At 36.3% G+C, this 14,032-nt stretch overlaps 1 protein-coding gene across 3 annotated transcripts; it reads right to left on the bottom strand.

Moving 5' to 3' along the window:
* Positions 1 to 4,019: 4,019 nt before the first annotated feature.
* Positions 4,020 to 13,566, bottom strand: LOC134532793 (PHD finger protein 21B-like). 3 transcript variants are annotated; one of them, XM_063369653.1, is made up of 10 exons: positions 13,065 to 13,566; positions 12,230 to 12,262; positions 11,547 to 11,612; positions 10,733 to 10,905; positions 9,694 to 9,878; positions 8,657 to 8,769; positions 7,295 to 7,490; positions 6,384 to 6,512; positions 4,674 to 4,772; positions 4,020 to 4,238 (listed from the first exon to the last, which is right to left on the bottom strand). In XM_063369653.1, the coding sequence occupies exons 1-10, from the start codon at positions 13,140 to 13,142 to the stop codon at positions 4,216 to 4,218; spliced, it is 1,095 nt and encodes a 364-aa protein (XP_063225723.1). In that variant the 5' UTR covers positions 13,143 to 13,566; the 3' UTR covers positions 4,020 to 4,215. The 3 variants fall into 3 exon arrangements, with proteins under 3 accessions (XP_063225723.1, XP_063225722.1, XP_063225724.1); XM_063369652.1 differs by having other exon boundaries at positions 4,674 to 4,777; positions 13,065 to 13,562; XM_063369654.1 differs by lacking the exon at positions 4,674 to 4,772 and having other exon boundaries at positions 13,065 to 13,565.
* Positions 13,567 to 14,032: the final 466 nt, after the last annotated feature.

Genomic DNA, 14,032 nt, shown 5'->3' with positions numbered 1-14,032 from the left:
TCTGTGAGCATACTATACGTTAATGTTAAAGTCTTGCCCAGACTATAAGAATTAGTCTATGTTATTTTCATCTTCCTAGAATCTTCTAATTATAAGTGTTGCATAATTTTAAATAATTACTTAAACACCCCTGTTTCAGTTTCCTAAAAGTAATGTGACAACCTGGTGTGCATGTTTAAATTTAAATATTTTAATCCTTTAAAAAAGTTTTTTCACAATCTTCACAGTCAAAATACTTAAACTTCAAGCACTTGTAAAGAAAGCAATTATTGGCTTTAACAAATGTAAAAAGAATATGGGAATTAAAACTCTGTTCAAAGCCTTTTTCCATGTTTTTATATAAAAGCAACACACAAGTTCAGATGCGGCACAATGCCACCAGACTGTCGTGATAGACACAAACGACAACATCGAATGACTATTGTGAGCAGACCGTTTGATCGTAGGAGTGTTTTGTGCATTCGTGAATATAAAAAAATTTTTGTCAACAAAGGCATGCTGTAGTGTTTTCACAGCTGACTAATGAAAGACTTTTTTTATTGTTACTTTAATATAAGTAAATACCAATCCATCTTTGTAGGAGTATCAAAACAATTTGATTTCAAGAATATACACTGTTACTCTGACAAGAGGCATCATGTAGTTTCACGTCTTTTTCTGATGCTGTGTGGGCCCAGCCTTGGAGGTGAGGACAATCCCTGGGAGGAGTAAAGCCGATCAGACACCTCGAGGGCAAAGAAGAGCAGGTAAGTAGTCTAGGGGTCGCTTCTCGGAGAATGGCACCAGCAGAGATCAGTGTTAAACCACTCCAGAGACGCTGGCCAAGGCCCCTGTCTGTGCTCTCTTGTAGAGCGCACACACAAGTTGTGCAGTGATAAATATATGGTTCCCATACTGAACAACTTAACAGCATGCAGAGGATACATTCTTCAGGTTATGAAGTCTTACACAACTAAGTATGTTCTATTTTGGTAAATATGTAGAGTAGCGGTATTTGCGAGAAAAAAAATGCTAAAAATCCGAAAATACTTTTATTCTATGCTCTTTTACTTCCTCTTTTCAAAACAACCGGCGGAGATAAGAAATTCCAAATACTTGAGGAGATATCAAATTTTTTAATTTTGCAATACAAGACCTGTGCAACCATTAGACCGTCGCAATTTTTGTTATTTTGCTGTGTGTTCGTGAATGCGTAATTAATAAAATGGTCGATTAGGTCAGGTCAGTTACATTATTAATAATTTCAAACTAAGCCGACATTAAAAATCATGTGAATTAATATTAATGGCTGTTTAGTTTTAAAATATTTATAATGTAACTGACTTGACCAAACAAACCGGGACAAAGGATGAACAGTAGGAACTAAAATGGTGGATTAGGTCAGGTCAGTTACATTATAAATACTTTCAAACTAAGCAGACATTAAAAATAATGTGAATTTATTTCAATGGTTCTTTATTTTAAAGTATTTATAATGTAACTGACCTGACCAAACAAACTGGGACAAAGGATGAACAGTAGGAACTCACGTACCTAATTTTTTTTTTTTTACTTATTACTTACACAACAATATCCAAATAACAAAAATAAAACATTAAAATTTGAAACGTTAAAAACTCACCTAAGTTAGAAGCGGGTACAATTCCTTTGCCGTTAGTAGAAAATGATTTAGTCGTTCACCTACGTCGCGAAAAAAAAAAAAAAACCATACTCGTAAACAATAAACAATGGTGGCCGCATGAATGCAGAGGTATTGTGATGAAAATTTAAAAATTTGGTATCTCCTAAAGTATTTGGAATTTCTTATCTCTGCCGGGTTTAATGAAAAGAGGAAGTTAAAGAGCATATAATAAAAGTATATTCAGATTTGTAGCATTTTTTTACGCAAATACCGCTACTCTACATATTTACCTCTATTTTTAATGCAGAAAGCATTTCATACTAGTAATATGTTTATCACATTTTTTTATTGATGTGCCATGTTTTATTGTGAAAATTAACAGATTGTAACAGTTATATTTGCAATCCATTAAAGAGCAAAGCTTCCGTGCCCCATGCCAAAATATACTTCACTGTGTACAAAAACCATTGTTTATTTTCTTCTTTTAACTCGGGTTGTGAATTCACAGCCAAAGTATTGAAAATTCATGATGTGAATTTTTTTTGTGGGTCTTGTGTTTACATCCATCTTTAATAGTGATGAATTTTGTATGTAAGATACAGTAATGAGTTTTAAATATAAGTTCTAATGTACAGGTTGTGTTGACTATGATTATGTTTCAACAAAGTTCCCATACAGTTCTTTTTCTTTCGAGCACACATAACTGAGTGCTTGGTCAAGTGAATACATCATGTATTTGTAAGCAGGACAGATTGTTCACACAAATAGGTATTCACTGCCCATCTGTGCTCTACCTATAAATTCACTGTATCCTTTATTCTTACCATTAGTCTGTGCGTTCCCCATGACATGAAAACAGAGTTGAACAGTCAGTTGGTAGTTACCTCTGTGAAATAGTTGAAGTGATGCCCATCCCTATCAAGAAAAGAACATATATTGGAAAAGTCTAACTTCTTGTCTGTGCTCTGAGGCACCTTAGAAACTGGAATTACGACACCTTCGCAACCTAGTTGTACCGTCATTTTGACCTTTGGTAATGAGCTGTGGCATTGATTGGAGGGAAGGAGGGAGAGAGAAGGGGGGGGGGGGGGAAATTTCTTCACGCGGTAAGAGAGAGCACAGCAAGCAATACTTCTACAATCAATCAGCAAGATACTCAAAGCACTCCGTTTTGTTTGCAACTTAGTGTGAACACTTCCACAGCAGTAAGTTGCACATGAGCAAAGATCTCTTACCATGTCTTTGAGTAGTAAGGAGTAACGCTTGATTATATGTACTTTTAAAAAACCTCTGGGTCTGAAACGAGGCACCGACGTGCTTCTCAGTCTAGTCTAGTACCGCCATGTACCCAAACATCCTTACGATTTCGGAGAAGTAACCGGCAAGAATCGGAGCTGAGACTTTGGCATATTACAGATAGTACTACGTTCATATTTTACACGAACAATGCATGGACATGCCTTTTATAGTAACTTTCAGCTTTTTGAATATACCGTGTTTTCTCGCATAATCGTCGCACCCCTACTTTTCAAACTTGATTTTAGAATAAAATGTGCATAATCGTCGCACATTTTATTCTAAAATCAAGTTTGAAAAGTGGGGGTGTGACGATTATGCTGGAAAAATTTTTTTTGTTAGATAAAGCTATTCATAAAAACGAAACCCATTCATGGAAACTACGTTTACTTAAAAAGGGAAGTATAAAAGAGCACGCCAAACAATTTAAAATAACAAGTCATACAACGAAAACCTTTATTCAACTTTAAATAGAAAAACATGTGTGATCCAAATGCAAGCCGAACGAATGCGTAACTACTGTAGTACACAACACGAAAGAATGCAGGCTATCAAATGTAGTTAACTCAGCACCTGATACGTGTTGTATGCACTAGGCGAGATATCAATATTCTGCTACGTGCGAGTGCTCTATACGGGAAGCAACATAACCAAACATTAATGATTGCAACGAGCGCTGGCTACAGTTTTGTACAGTATACACCCCGCGACGCTGACGAACGGATGAAGGTTATAACGTTTAAAAAGTCTTTAAAATATAATTTACACATCAGACAACTTCATATTTCTGTTAATTAAATAAGTAAGTGGTAATGTCCGAATATATATTAGATTTCCATTTTAAAATACATCCTTTTATACGGAAAAAATACCCACACAAAGCGCTCAGAATCTAATAGCGGGACCAAAAACATTATGCGACGTTTACACGAGCGGTTTTTTTAATCCAAATTTTGATGCCCTAAAATATGGGTGCGACGATTGCGCGTGTGCGACCATTATGCGATAAAAGAGGGTAAATGGAGAAAACATTATGGATTCATGTGGCAGAGAAAAATAAAAAAAATCACAACACATGGAATGCATTAAAAAAAAAAATACCTTTTTCATAAACACGAGGTAGTATATAATCTAAATACAAACTTACAAATATAAAATTTATTATGTATATGTGTAACAGTAATGGAAGGACACTAGAGGAGATGCGGACCACTCAGCACGGAGTTCTTTGGAAGGACTGCACGAAGCTGTGTACTCGCTGGATGGACACGGTGGTCTCCTCTTGTTGCTTGAGCAACTCACCGCGCATGGCATCCTGGTCCTTTAACACACCGAGCCACACATCGCTGTCACTGTGTTCCAGTTCTGGCTGCAGCCCTGGACTAGTTCAGGCACAGCTACACTCTCGCCGATACCTAACTCATCAAGTTCAAATTAAAGTATTTAAAGTAGCCCGCGGGAACAAAGACCGGCATTACAAAATCGTTGCACCACCACCGTTAAGTATGATTCACAATCTAAGTAAAGTAAAAATAACTGTTCAAACCCCAGTAAGATACAAATGGAAATATTTACACAATCTGAGAGTTTTTCCATAGATAAACAGTAAGATTTAACACGACTGGATTTTTTTAAATATTTAAAATGGCTAATTTAAGGCTTGTTTTTATGTTTCTAAATTCTTTAATATGAAATGAACTGCTAGAAGACCCTCGGAAGCGCTCTGAACAAACCGCTGGTTGTCTGTGGGACACACCTGAATGGCAGCGGCCAGCTGTGCCTTGCGCTGCTCCAGGCTGCTCTTCTCCACGCACAGAGCATTGCTCTTCATCAGCAGCTCTAGCTTCTGCTTCATCTTTTCTGCCACATCAGACCATCATCACACGCTAATAACCTCCTGTTACCACCATCCCCCTTCAACCCAACAGTGTGTCTACAAATACCTGGTCAACCAACTCCACCACATTATCAAACACATTTTCTTATAACTTTATATTCATAAAAAAGTAAAATTAAACGTTAATAAATAGATCTACCATGCCTACTGAAGTTTCCTGCATACATTAAAAAAATATAATAAATTACACTAATCTGCACACTGCTTGAATGGAAATGTTGCTACACAACATCTTTCTCATTATATGTTGTTTCACTGTGACACATCACTTGCTCGAGGACTAAAATGGTTTCTGTCCGTAGTGGCTAGGTTAACATGTTGACCCAATGATAGAACCAAACCAATATATTATTATTTTATTGAATTCATGATATAACTATAAAGATGTTAGAAAATGATTTTATAAGGCAGATTAACATTTACATTCTACCATGAACTTTGATCATTTTATTGTGCTGTGTACAGTTTTAAAATGAATGTACACCTAGATTCTTAATTTTTTTAATTTTTAGGAAAATAGATTTTTCAGAAATGAACAATTGAAATAATTAATAAACAGTTTTACAACAAAGGTTAAATTCACACTGTTGGTTGAAATCTGGATTCTAAATTAATAAATCTCTGAATTCATTTAGAGTTGGAATATAAATCAGCCATTATTTATTTTAAAACATTAAATGATTAAATAAACACTTATTAATAGAATAAAATCTTTTATAAAACATCCATTCAGAGTTAATTATAAATTCAAATTGAAACATGGGCAATAAGTAAAATAATTTAGGAAGAAATATAGGTATTTTGAACAATATTAATTTTTACTATTTAACTATGAATTTTTTTTTATTTCAATGTATAAACCCTCCACAGCATAGTTTTTGCCAAGGGCAAAAACACAGTAAGACCATCATCTACAACAATTGGCTTTGAACACCATTCAGAGTAAACAAAGCAGTTTAAGATGTAATCTTTAATTTTATTCAATCTTATAACAGGCACTGAAAATTTGTGACAATCCAGATATTGAAGACATTATTTTAACAAGTTTTTTTCAGTTTCTTCAACATTTTACAGGAAAATTTACATGGCCTGATGAACTGCACAAGAAAATACTGCCCACAAAAATCTGCAGCAGCAGTTCATTTAAACACACACACTGTTAAAGTGTCCACACCTGCATCAGATTTTTTTTTTTTAAATTTTAAAACGATGGTTTGCAAAAGCTGAATGTTAAGTAACTCAGTTATCTCACTATACCCCACCCTTTCAAAAATTATTTTGCTCAAATGCCCAAAACACAAAGACATTGAGGTCACATGACCAAGATTGCAGTATGGTAGGTGTTGTAGGTGATTAGTTGGACTGGGCCAAAGAAGCTTCAGCTGTCGATGGTATCGACGATGCAACAGAGGTATTCTTAGTTGATGTTGCAGCCACCGTAGATGATAGTGTTGATGATGGGATCAATCATGTAGACTATGCGCAACAACTAACCGGCTATTCCGCGCAACTGAATTCTGTGCTAGGAGAAATGCAAGGTGTTAACCTCTGCAGGCACTCGTAGTCTACCTGATATGGTGGGAGAAGCTGTGCCATTGGGCGAGCCGGAGACGTACTTGCAGCACCGAGGACAGTTGCTGTCACTGACGCAGGTGTTGTGGTAGCTGCTGCTGCATTTCGCGCACACCTGCACGTTCTCTGTCAACACACCGCAGCACACACACTTAACATGTGTAGGCACGTAAAACAACACTATACATTTATTTTTATAAAAGTACGTTGAATTAAAAATTGCAACTAAAACATTCAGTAATATGTATTGTTCCTTAATTCACAAGAAAGTTATAAATATGAAAATAAAAAAAGGACAGGTTAAATTTTTTTTGAATGCAATGTCTAATGCCAAGATGATATGGTTTTATATTTGGACAGTGGCTGAGTCTGACCTGCTACACAAAGGGAGTGAGGCAGCGGATTTACGCATCCTTTCCCCGTCTACACAACTTGCGCTGCCTAACAACAGACTACTCCTTCACGTTGGTACCCCTTGTCCTAGACCTGCATTATCGCCTCTCTAGACTCATCGCAGCAACATGTTTTTTTTTCCTCTGCCTGCCGAAACTGCCTGCGCTTTACGACACATGTGAATCACTGGCCTTTCAATGGCACTGCGCGGACGGCACCACCAGAAGAAGACTTCAAGATCATTGCAGGAAGTTACGTGTCCTGTTTCCTATTCCCCTAAACTCAGTTGGCACTATCTCATGTGGCATCTGTCTCAACCAGTCTTTTACCATCGACCTTGTGCATGCTCTGGGCGCTCGCGCCTTGTGCAACTCGTACCTCGTGAAGCGACGGGCAATCGACGAACATCTTTCCCTCGTCATTCCCTTCCTGAGGGAGAAAGCTTCCAAGTCGAGGAACAAGCCTCGAGGACACCATCCCCAAGCACCGTAGCGTAAACGTAACCATGCACGCACCTGTCTTCCTGCAGACGACACAGAGAGGCTCGCTGCTAGTGATGCGCTGTATCGTGAGTGACTCTGGTAGGCTCGCGTTGCGGAGTACCGGTGCCAGGGTGGGGACCTTCTCCTCCGGCGGACTGGCCCCACGAGGGAGCTCTACAGACACCTTGGAGCCACTGCTTGTCAGCAGGTAGTTCCCCTTCTTGCGTTTCTATTTGTACAAACATCCACCAAGCAGTCACGCTTCACACAAATACTTGTTATATCAGAACTACCTGTTTACTTACAACCAGCCAATGTTGATTTGGCTTTAGTCACAGGCTCTTGCAATGTTTTCAAACATTATCTCACTCAGAGCATATATGGTAATCTCTTTCCCACAAATAAAATATGACAATTTAATTTAGCTTAAAACCTTTTAAATCATTGAACACATGCCCCTTTTAAAATAAGTCCAAAATTTTTTTTTAATGCACTTGGGTCCATAAACAAGAAATTGAATACAATTATTCTTTACTTTGTCGTGCCCTTGCTGGGTAGTATAAAAAGAAAGATTAGGATTAATATTTACATTCTTTATAATAAAACATATTTCTGTATGTGTATTATACAAACCATCTCTTGTTCATGTACCTGTTGAATAATTCAAAAAAATAAACTGCTTTATGTGCTAACTATTAAATATGAGATTTATGTATCTTTATAATTAATGGCTTTATTATATATATTTAATACCCCCAGTTGAAAAAATAACAATCCGTTCAAAGGAACAATTAATTCTACAATATAATTTTAGCCTTTAAGGGTCTACATTACCATATCATTTTTTTCCACAATATAAAAAAACAGTTAATTGATTTGAGATAATTTTAGAATCTTCTATCTGTTTGTCGGATGTATTTTACTTTGCCCGCTGTTTGCTTTCAAATCATTTCCTTTGATGTATGGGGTTCTGTACATTATTTATAAGATGTCTTTTACTATTATTTGTAATCATAAATTCACAAATATTACCTACTGCAATTATTGGAGTCAGGTAAGCACTATACTAATAGTATGGAGTCCAAATCAAAGAATCAAACTTCCAAGAATGAGAATGTAAACTAGAATCATAACTGAGATATTTTAGGAACTTACCCAACTGTCATGAACAGTGTAGTTTGAAATATTTTCAAAGCAAATTCTATTTAATTTCATCTCGACCCCATAATCCCCAGGAACATATAAGATAATCTGCTCGTAACTACATTACTTTAGATACATTGATTGCCAGGAGGAACATTTTATTTGTGGAATCAAATGGTTTCTCTAAGTTCATGAAACAGATATTTTTGAACTAGGCTTCAATGGGCAAAACGTTTCAGGTACACTACTCACACATATGTCCCAAGAGTTGCCGTAAACAAACTGGACATGATTAGCCGTGCTACGTCTCTTTCTCTCGACCCTTCTGTTCCGCATCTCTGCCAGAACTTCCTGCGTCACAAGCCCTGCAACACACCCTTGTAATTATTGGCAAGTCTGGTACCAATGATGGTAAAGATGATTTTAGCATTTACAAAAACCTCATTTAAGAATGTATCTCATGTCATACAACTCCGTGATGCAGTCTGTTAGGAATCAGTGATTACTTGCAGGCTTTTGATTAATTGATTAATCAAAAATGCAGGGAATGAATTAGGGCTATCTCATCCACATCATTAGCATTAAACCTATAAATACAGTACAACCAGGGGCGCAACAACAGGGGGGGGGGGGGGCAAGGGTATTCCCCCCCCCCTTCTGAAACCTCTAAGTGGGGGCAAACGGGGGCAAAGAAAGTGCTGTGTAATCATTTTTTAGATAATAAAACTGCTTAAATAGCACCATTTTCCACCTTGAAATACAAATTTTCCTGGGGGAGGACCCCCGGACCCCCAGCTTCAATAGGAGGGATAGATGATTCTTTATAAAAAGGTATATTGCCCCCCCTTTGGAAATTTAGTTGTTGCGTCCCTGAGTACAACCTTATGTCTGAGTGTCAGTTTTAGTACTTTAGGCAACAATTATATGCAATGCCTTTCTTCCGACGCCATCAGATTTGGGAGGATGGGGGAAGGGGGGGGGGGGGGGGGGAAGGAAGAGAGAAAAAGGAATATTTACTTTTGTGTTTTGCTAGGTAGTGTTTAGCAATGTCACTTAAAAAAAAAATTATCCAGTAGGTATAACTGTAAACTGAATCTGTAAAGAATACACACAATATGAGAATAAGTCGACCATATAAAGAAATTTAAATTTCCTGCTTCCATAAAAAGATTTTTAGAAGGGTTTTACAGTACAGTTGAAAGAGGTTTATATCTAGGAAATGGATGGGTGTGGAGATAAACCTTGAAATGAAGCAAGTATTTCTATTTGGAGCAATGTCTAGATCGTACCCAGAGAAGCCATGAAATCCAGCTTGCAGGAAGTGCTGCCGACGCCGACGAGGTCGTCGCGCCGGGGACTGGCCGTGGGCGCCGGGGCCACGGCTGCGCTGGCGGCCGGGCAGCCGACACCAGCCGGCGCCGGGCACTCCCGCTCCTTCGGTAACGCGCAGCGGCTAGGGGAGCGTCTCGGCACACTGTCGGCAAGCAGCACGCGTCCTCCCCGTCACCCACACCATCTGCATCTGTCCGTACTCCGTCACCATCCACTAGATAGTCCAACCAACTGCTACAATTACAAAAGTAAAAAAATAATAATTACCGTACACAAAACTACTATGGCCAAAGGTGGTCTACTTTTCTTCTTAAATATGAGATATCTCACAGGCCGGCTTGTGTCTAAGACTAGTCCAGCGCATCGCCAACAACTGCCATTCAAAGTACTGAAGTAAAAAAAAGAGGGAGGAAACTTTCAACAAAGTAACTTGTACTTCATTACCAAAGAATAATTAATCATTGTTAAGTTCAAAGTTATCATCTGCCTATATTGTTATTTTATAAATGCTGAAAGATAATGCTCAGAATTCTAGTTTTCCCGGAGCAAGCATTTAAAAAAACCATGCTAATGTAGGGCATCACCTGATTAAATTTTACCCAATATAATTTTTTTTTCGGTCCAAGATCTTTGTACATAAAATTACTAACAAAAAAAAAAGAAAAAAGAAAAAGTAAGTTTAAACAGAGTTCAATCAACTTTCGTTGCATTTTTACATTGCAAAAATCTGAAAAATTAGATTAAATTTTGACTATCCTACAATAATAAAAATGAAGTAAATATTCGTTAAGTTTGCTAGAGACAACGTGATAGACATAAAGCTGAACATGCATCTGATCGACAAGCAAACGTTAGCCACAACATTTTATCGAAGAATTCTTGGAAACCAAGCTCTACAGCAAGCTGCCGTATTACGTTCAGTTATTTCGGAGACAGCAGCTCACAAGAAGACAGAGTAGCAAACTGGTGGAAGTGAGACGCGTGCTGACAACTCACCTGTCGGGAGCCGGCTGCCTGTGGTTCGCAGGAGGTTCCTGGGGGGGCGGAGGGCTTGGTCCCTGTGGGGGCGAAGGGCTCGGTCCCTGGGGGGAGTGCACGGGTGCCGGGGTCAGCGTGCAGTTGGTCGAGTTGGCCTCCAGCTCTTTGCGCAGCTGCTGCACCAAGCGCTTCTGCGAGCACAGCACACGACGCCCTGGAATACCAGCTCTGCCATCGCATCACATCCTTGTTTACAGATGCCTGACTTGGCATTGTACTGTGACCTCCGGCAAGTCCACAGTGATTCTGAGCATTTCTGCATGTAAGGCGGCAGTCACTTGCAGGTTAAAATTTGCATCAGAGGCTCATGTCTCTAAAATGTAGCTCATTTTAATGAAATTTACTGAACTATTAATAAACTACATAAAGTTGTAACAGTTTTTGTTTTAAATCTTAAAAATTAAAAAAAAAAAAAATGGTTTTCACAAATGAAACAATGTAAAAATATGGTATTTTTGTTGACAAATGTCTGTAATGTGTGTTATTTGATAACTCAATAACTACAGTAAATATTTTTAAATGAAAATTTTTAACCATTACCTTAAAGCATACTGTCATATACAAGATGTAGGTATGCATTATTACCATAAGTCTTCTTAAAAAGATAAAACATACAGAGCTTGATCTTTAAATCTCTTTATTCAAATTAATTTTGCATATTATTTCCAAATAATAAAAAAATATTACTACTGCAATCATGTTTTAAATATATAATATATTTTTAAAATACCAATAACATTGATTGAAAATTTAAAACAGCCAACAGTCTTACCTGGGCCTCTCCTAACGAAATAATGTGTTTCTGGATCTCCCATAGCTGGACTTTCACGTTGCCACTCTACAACATAACAAAAATGACAAACACTCACTGGAAACAGAGTATTAATTTGCTTGCTTACTTCATGAAAATATTTCCCATTACTCTTTATCAGTTATCTTGATGTATTTTTCTAAAGCCTTATCAGACCTACCATTAAATTGCAATAATATCAGTCCACTATTTAAGAAGAGTTACAATCCACTGAAATAATTATTGTGTTTGAATTAATTTGTTAAAACAGTAAACAACTATTATATCCTAAAGCCCAATGTATAGAATTACATGACTATGTATGGGACTACTTTTATTTCACTACCACCCCAGTGATTAATATAATGGGCCGTTGTATCTAAACCGAGACTTATTAGACTAATTAAATAAAATAATCTAACACACATAGTAAGAGATATTGGGGGTATATATCCCCTCTATGAAAGCAAATAGTGGCCAAAGTGGTTTCTACACTCCAGGCCAATCACACATGTTCCTGTACACAAATATGCATTAAATAGTTTTAAATATATAAAAATAAGGTAGAAAGTGCCTCAATTTACAGCTAGCTTACATAATAGAGCCTTATTTTAAAAAACTACAAAAATAATTGTGTGTAAAATATGTATTCACTGCAATCTTACCGAAGGATTTGACTGATGCTTCAACAAGATCACCTGCAAAAGAAAGATATGTTTAACAAAGCCAGATGTAAATTCAGCCTTTAAAAAAATGATTAAATACATAGTAAATCCACTTTAATTAAAAAGAAAATTAATGATTTGTGGACATTCCTTAACATTGTACAACAGAATTTCCAAGTAATCATATACCTCTAATGCAATGTATATTTCTTAAAAAAAAAAAAAAAAAAAATAAAATTTTGCATTCACAAGGTATCTACAGATTATGCTTTAAAAAATTAAAATTATAAAATTAATGCTTAAAATCCATTTTCAGCATTGTCTTTTTTAAATTATTGGCTAGGATTACGAGAAATATTAATTTTGAATTGATACTGATAATTAACATACTACAAAACTTTAATCCTATGCATAATTTGTGGCACGTGATGAACTGATAAAAGATCCAAATGATGGGATTCCATTGCTCTATAAAGTTTATTCAAAAAGTAGGTCATCAAAACTTTCATTCACGTGAGCTTATCGCAAAGCAAAACTAACAAAAACTCATTATTATGTATGATTTAATCAGACTACGCCAAGGCTTATACGTTGATTCGCTCTGTACATTGTTCTCAAGCAAACGCTTTTCAAGCAATTATCTCCGTCATGTGGGAGCACATCATAAAACAATACCGGCAAATGGATTGAACTATTTACAAATTAATAACACGCACATCTCTAATATAGATGACATGTATTTTGTTAATTTCAAAATTTTTCATTCCATTAAATACAACGAACATTTTAAAAAACAAAGTTCGAAATTACAACAATCATCACTTTGAGAACTTACCTGGTGATTCTGAATTGCAAGTTTCAATTGATTTTGGACGTTCCTTATATTTTCTTGCAATGTTTTCGATACCTCCATTTCTTTTTAAACTTAATGATTTGTAATTTTCTTGTACTTTATTCTGCGAACTTACTTGTATTATTTTAAAACACGTCTCTCCAGTACATGACCACACCGCTACGTTTTCATTTATCAACTACCGATTTTTACTTTATCACGAGTAAATTTACCGCTTGCATTATTATATCAATAACCCAAATTTCGCGTAGCCTACTTTCTCAAAGTATTGTAACTTTCTGACCTATATGAACTAAATATTGCATTACGTACAGCATGTTAGATCGCGTAAACTATCTTCGTCGCTTTGTACCGCGCAAGTTCGCTGTGAAGGCTCGCTAGACAAGGATAGAAAATACTTGTTGGTTGAGTCCGGGCGCCTTATTGGTTCTTTTTCTCAAATATATTGACAAAGACAGAAGACGACGATTTGTATGTGAGTAACAAAGATCGCTTTTTGAACACATCCTTGAGGAAATCAATGATCGCTTGATACACATTTGTATATAAATGTAGACAAGCGCGAGTCATTGTTTGATTTGTTTTTAATCATTATGTAATAAATACTTTCGAGAATAAAGTACATAACCAAATAACTGGCTCAATACAGCAAATGTGTTATTATAATTTAACTAATAACTTTTTAATTACGTAATCTTTAGCTATGATACGAAACAATTATATAATACAAATACAAGTGTTTTTATATAATCCCTACAAATTACTTATTTATACATATATTCGCATTTGGAATTCATTTATATCAACTACACTAATACTCAATTAAAATGATTGCATAAAGTAGCCTACGAGATTACCTATATCGTGTATTTATAGATACGAAGGTGCAAGCGAAAATAATTTCTTCGTCGAATTTAATCTGTATTTAATCAGTCTACATTGTTTGAATA

Source organism: Bacillus rossius, chromosome 6 (genome assembly GCF_032445375.1).
Source record: "Bacillus rossius redtenbacheri isolate Brsri chromosome 6, Brsri_v3, whole genome shotgun sequence".
NCBI classification, from domain to species: Eukaryota; Metazoa; Arthropoda; class Insecta; order Phasmatodea; family Bacillidae; genus Bacillus; species Bacillus rossius.
This window is presented reverse-complemented; position numbering and strand designations above follow the sequence as displayed.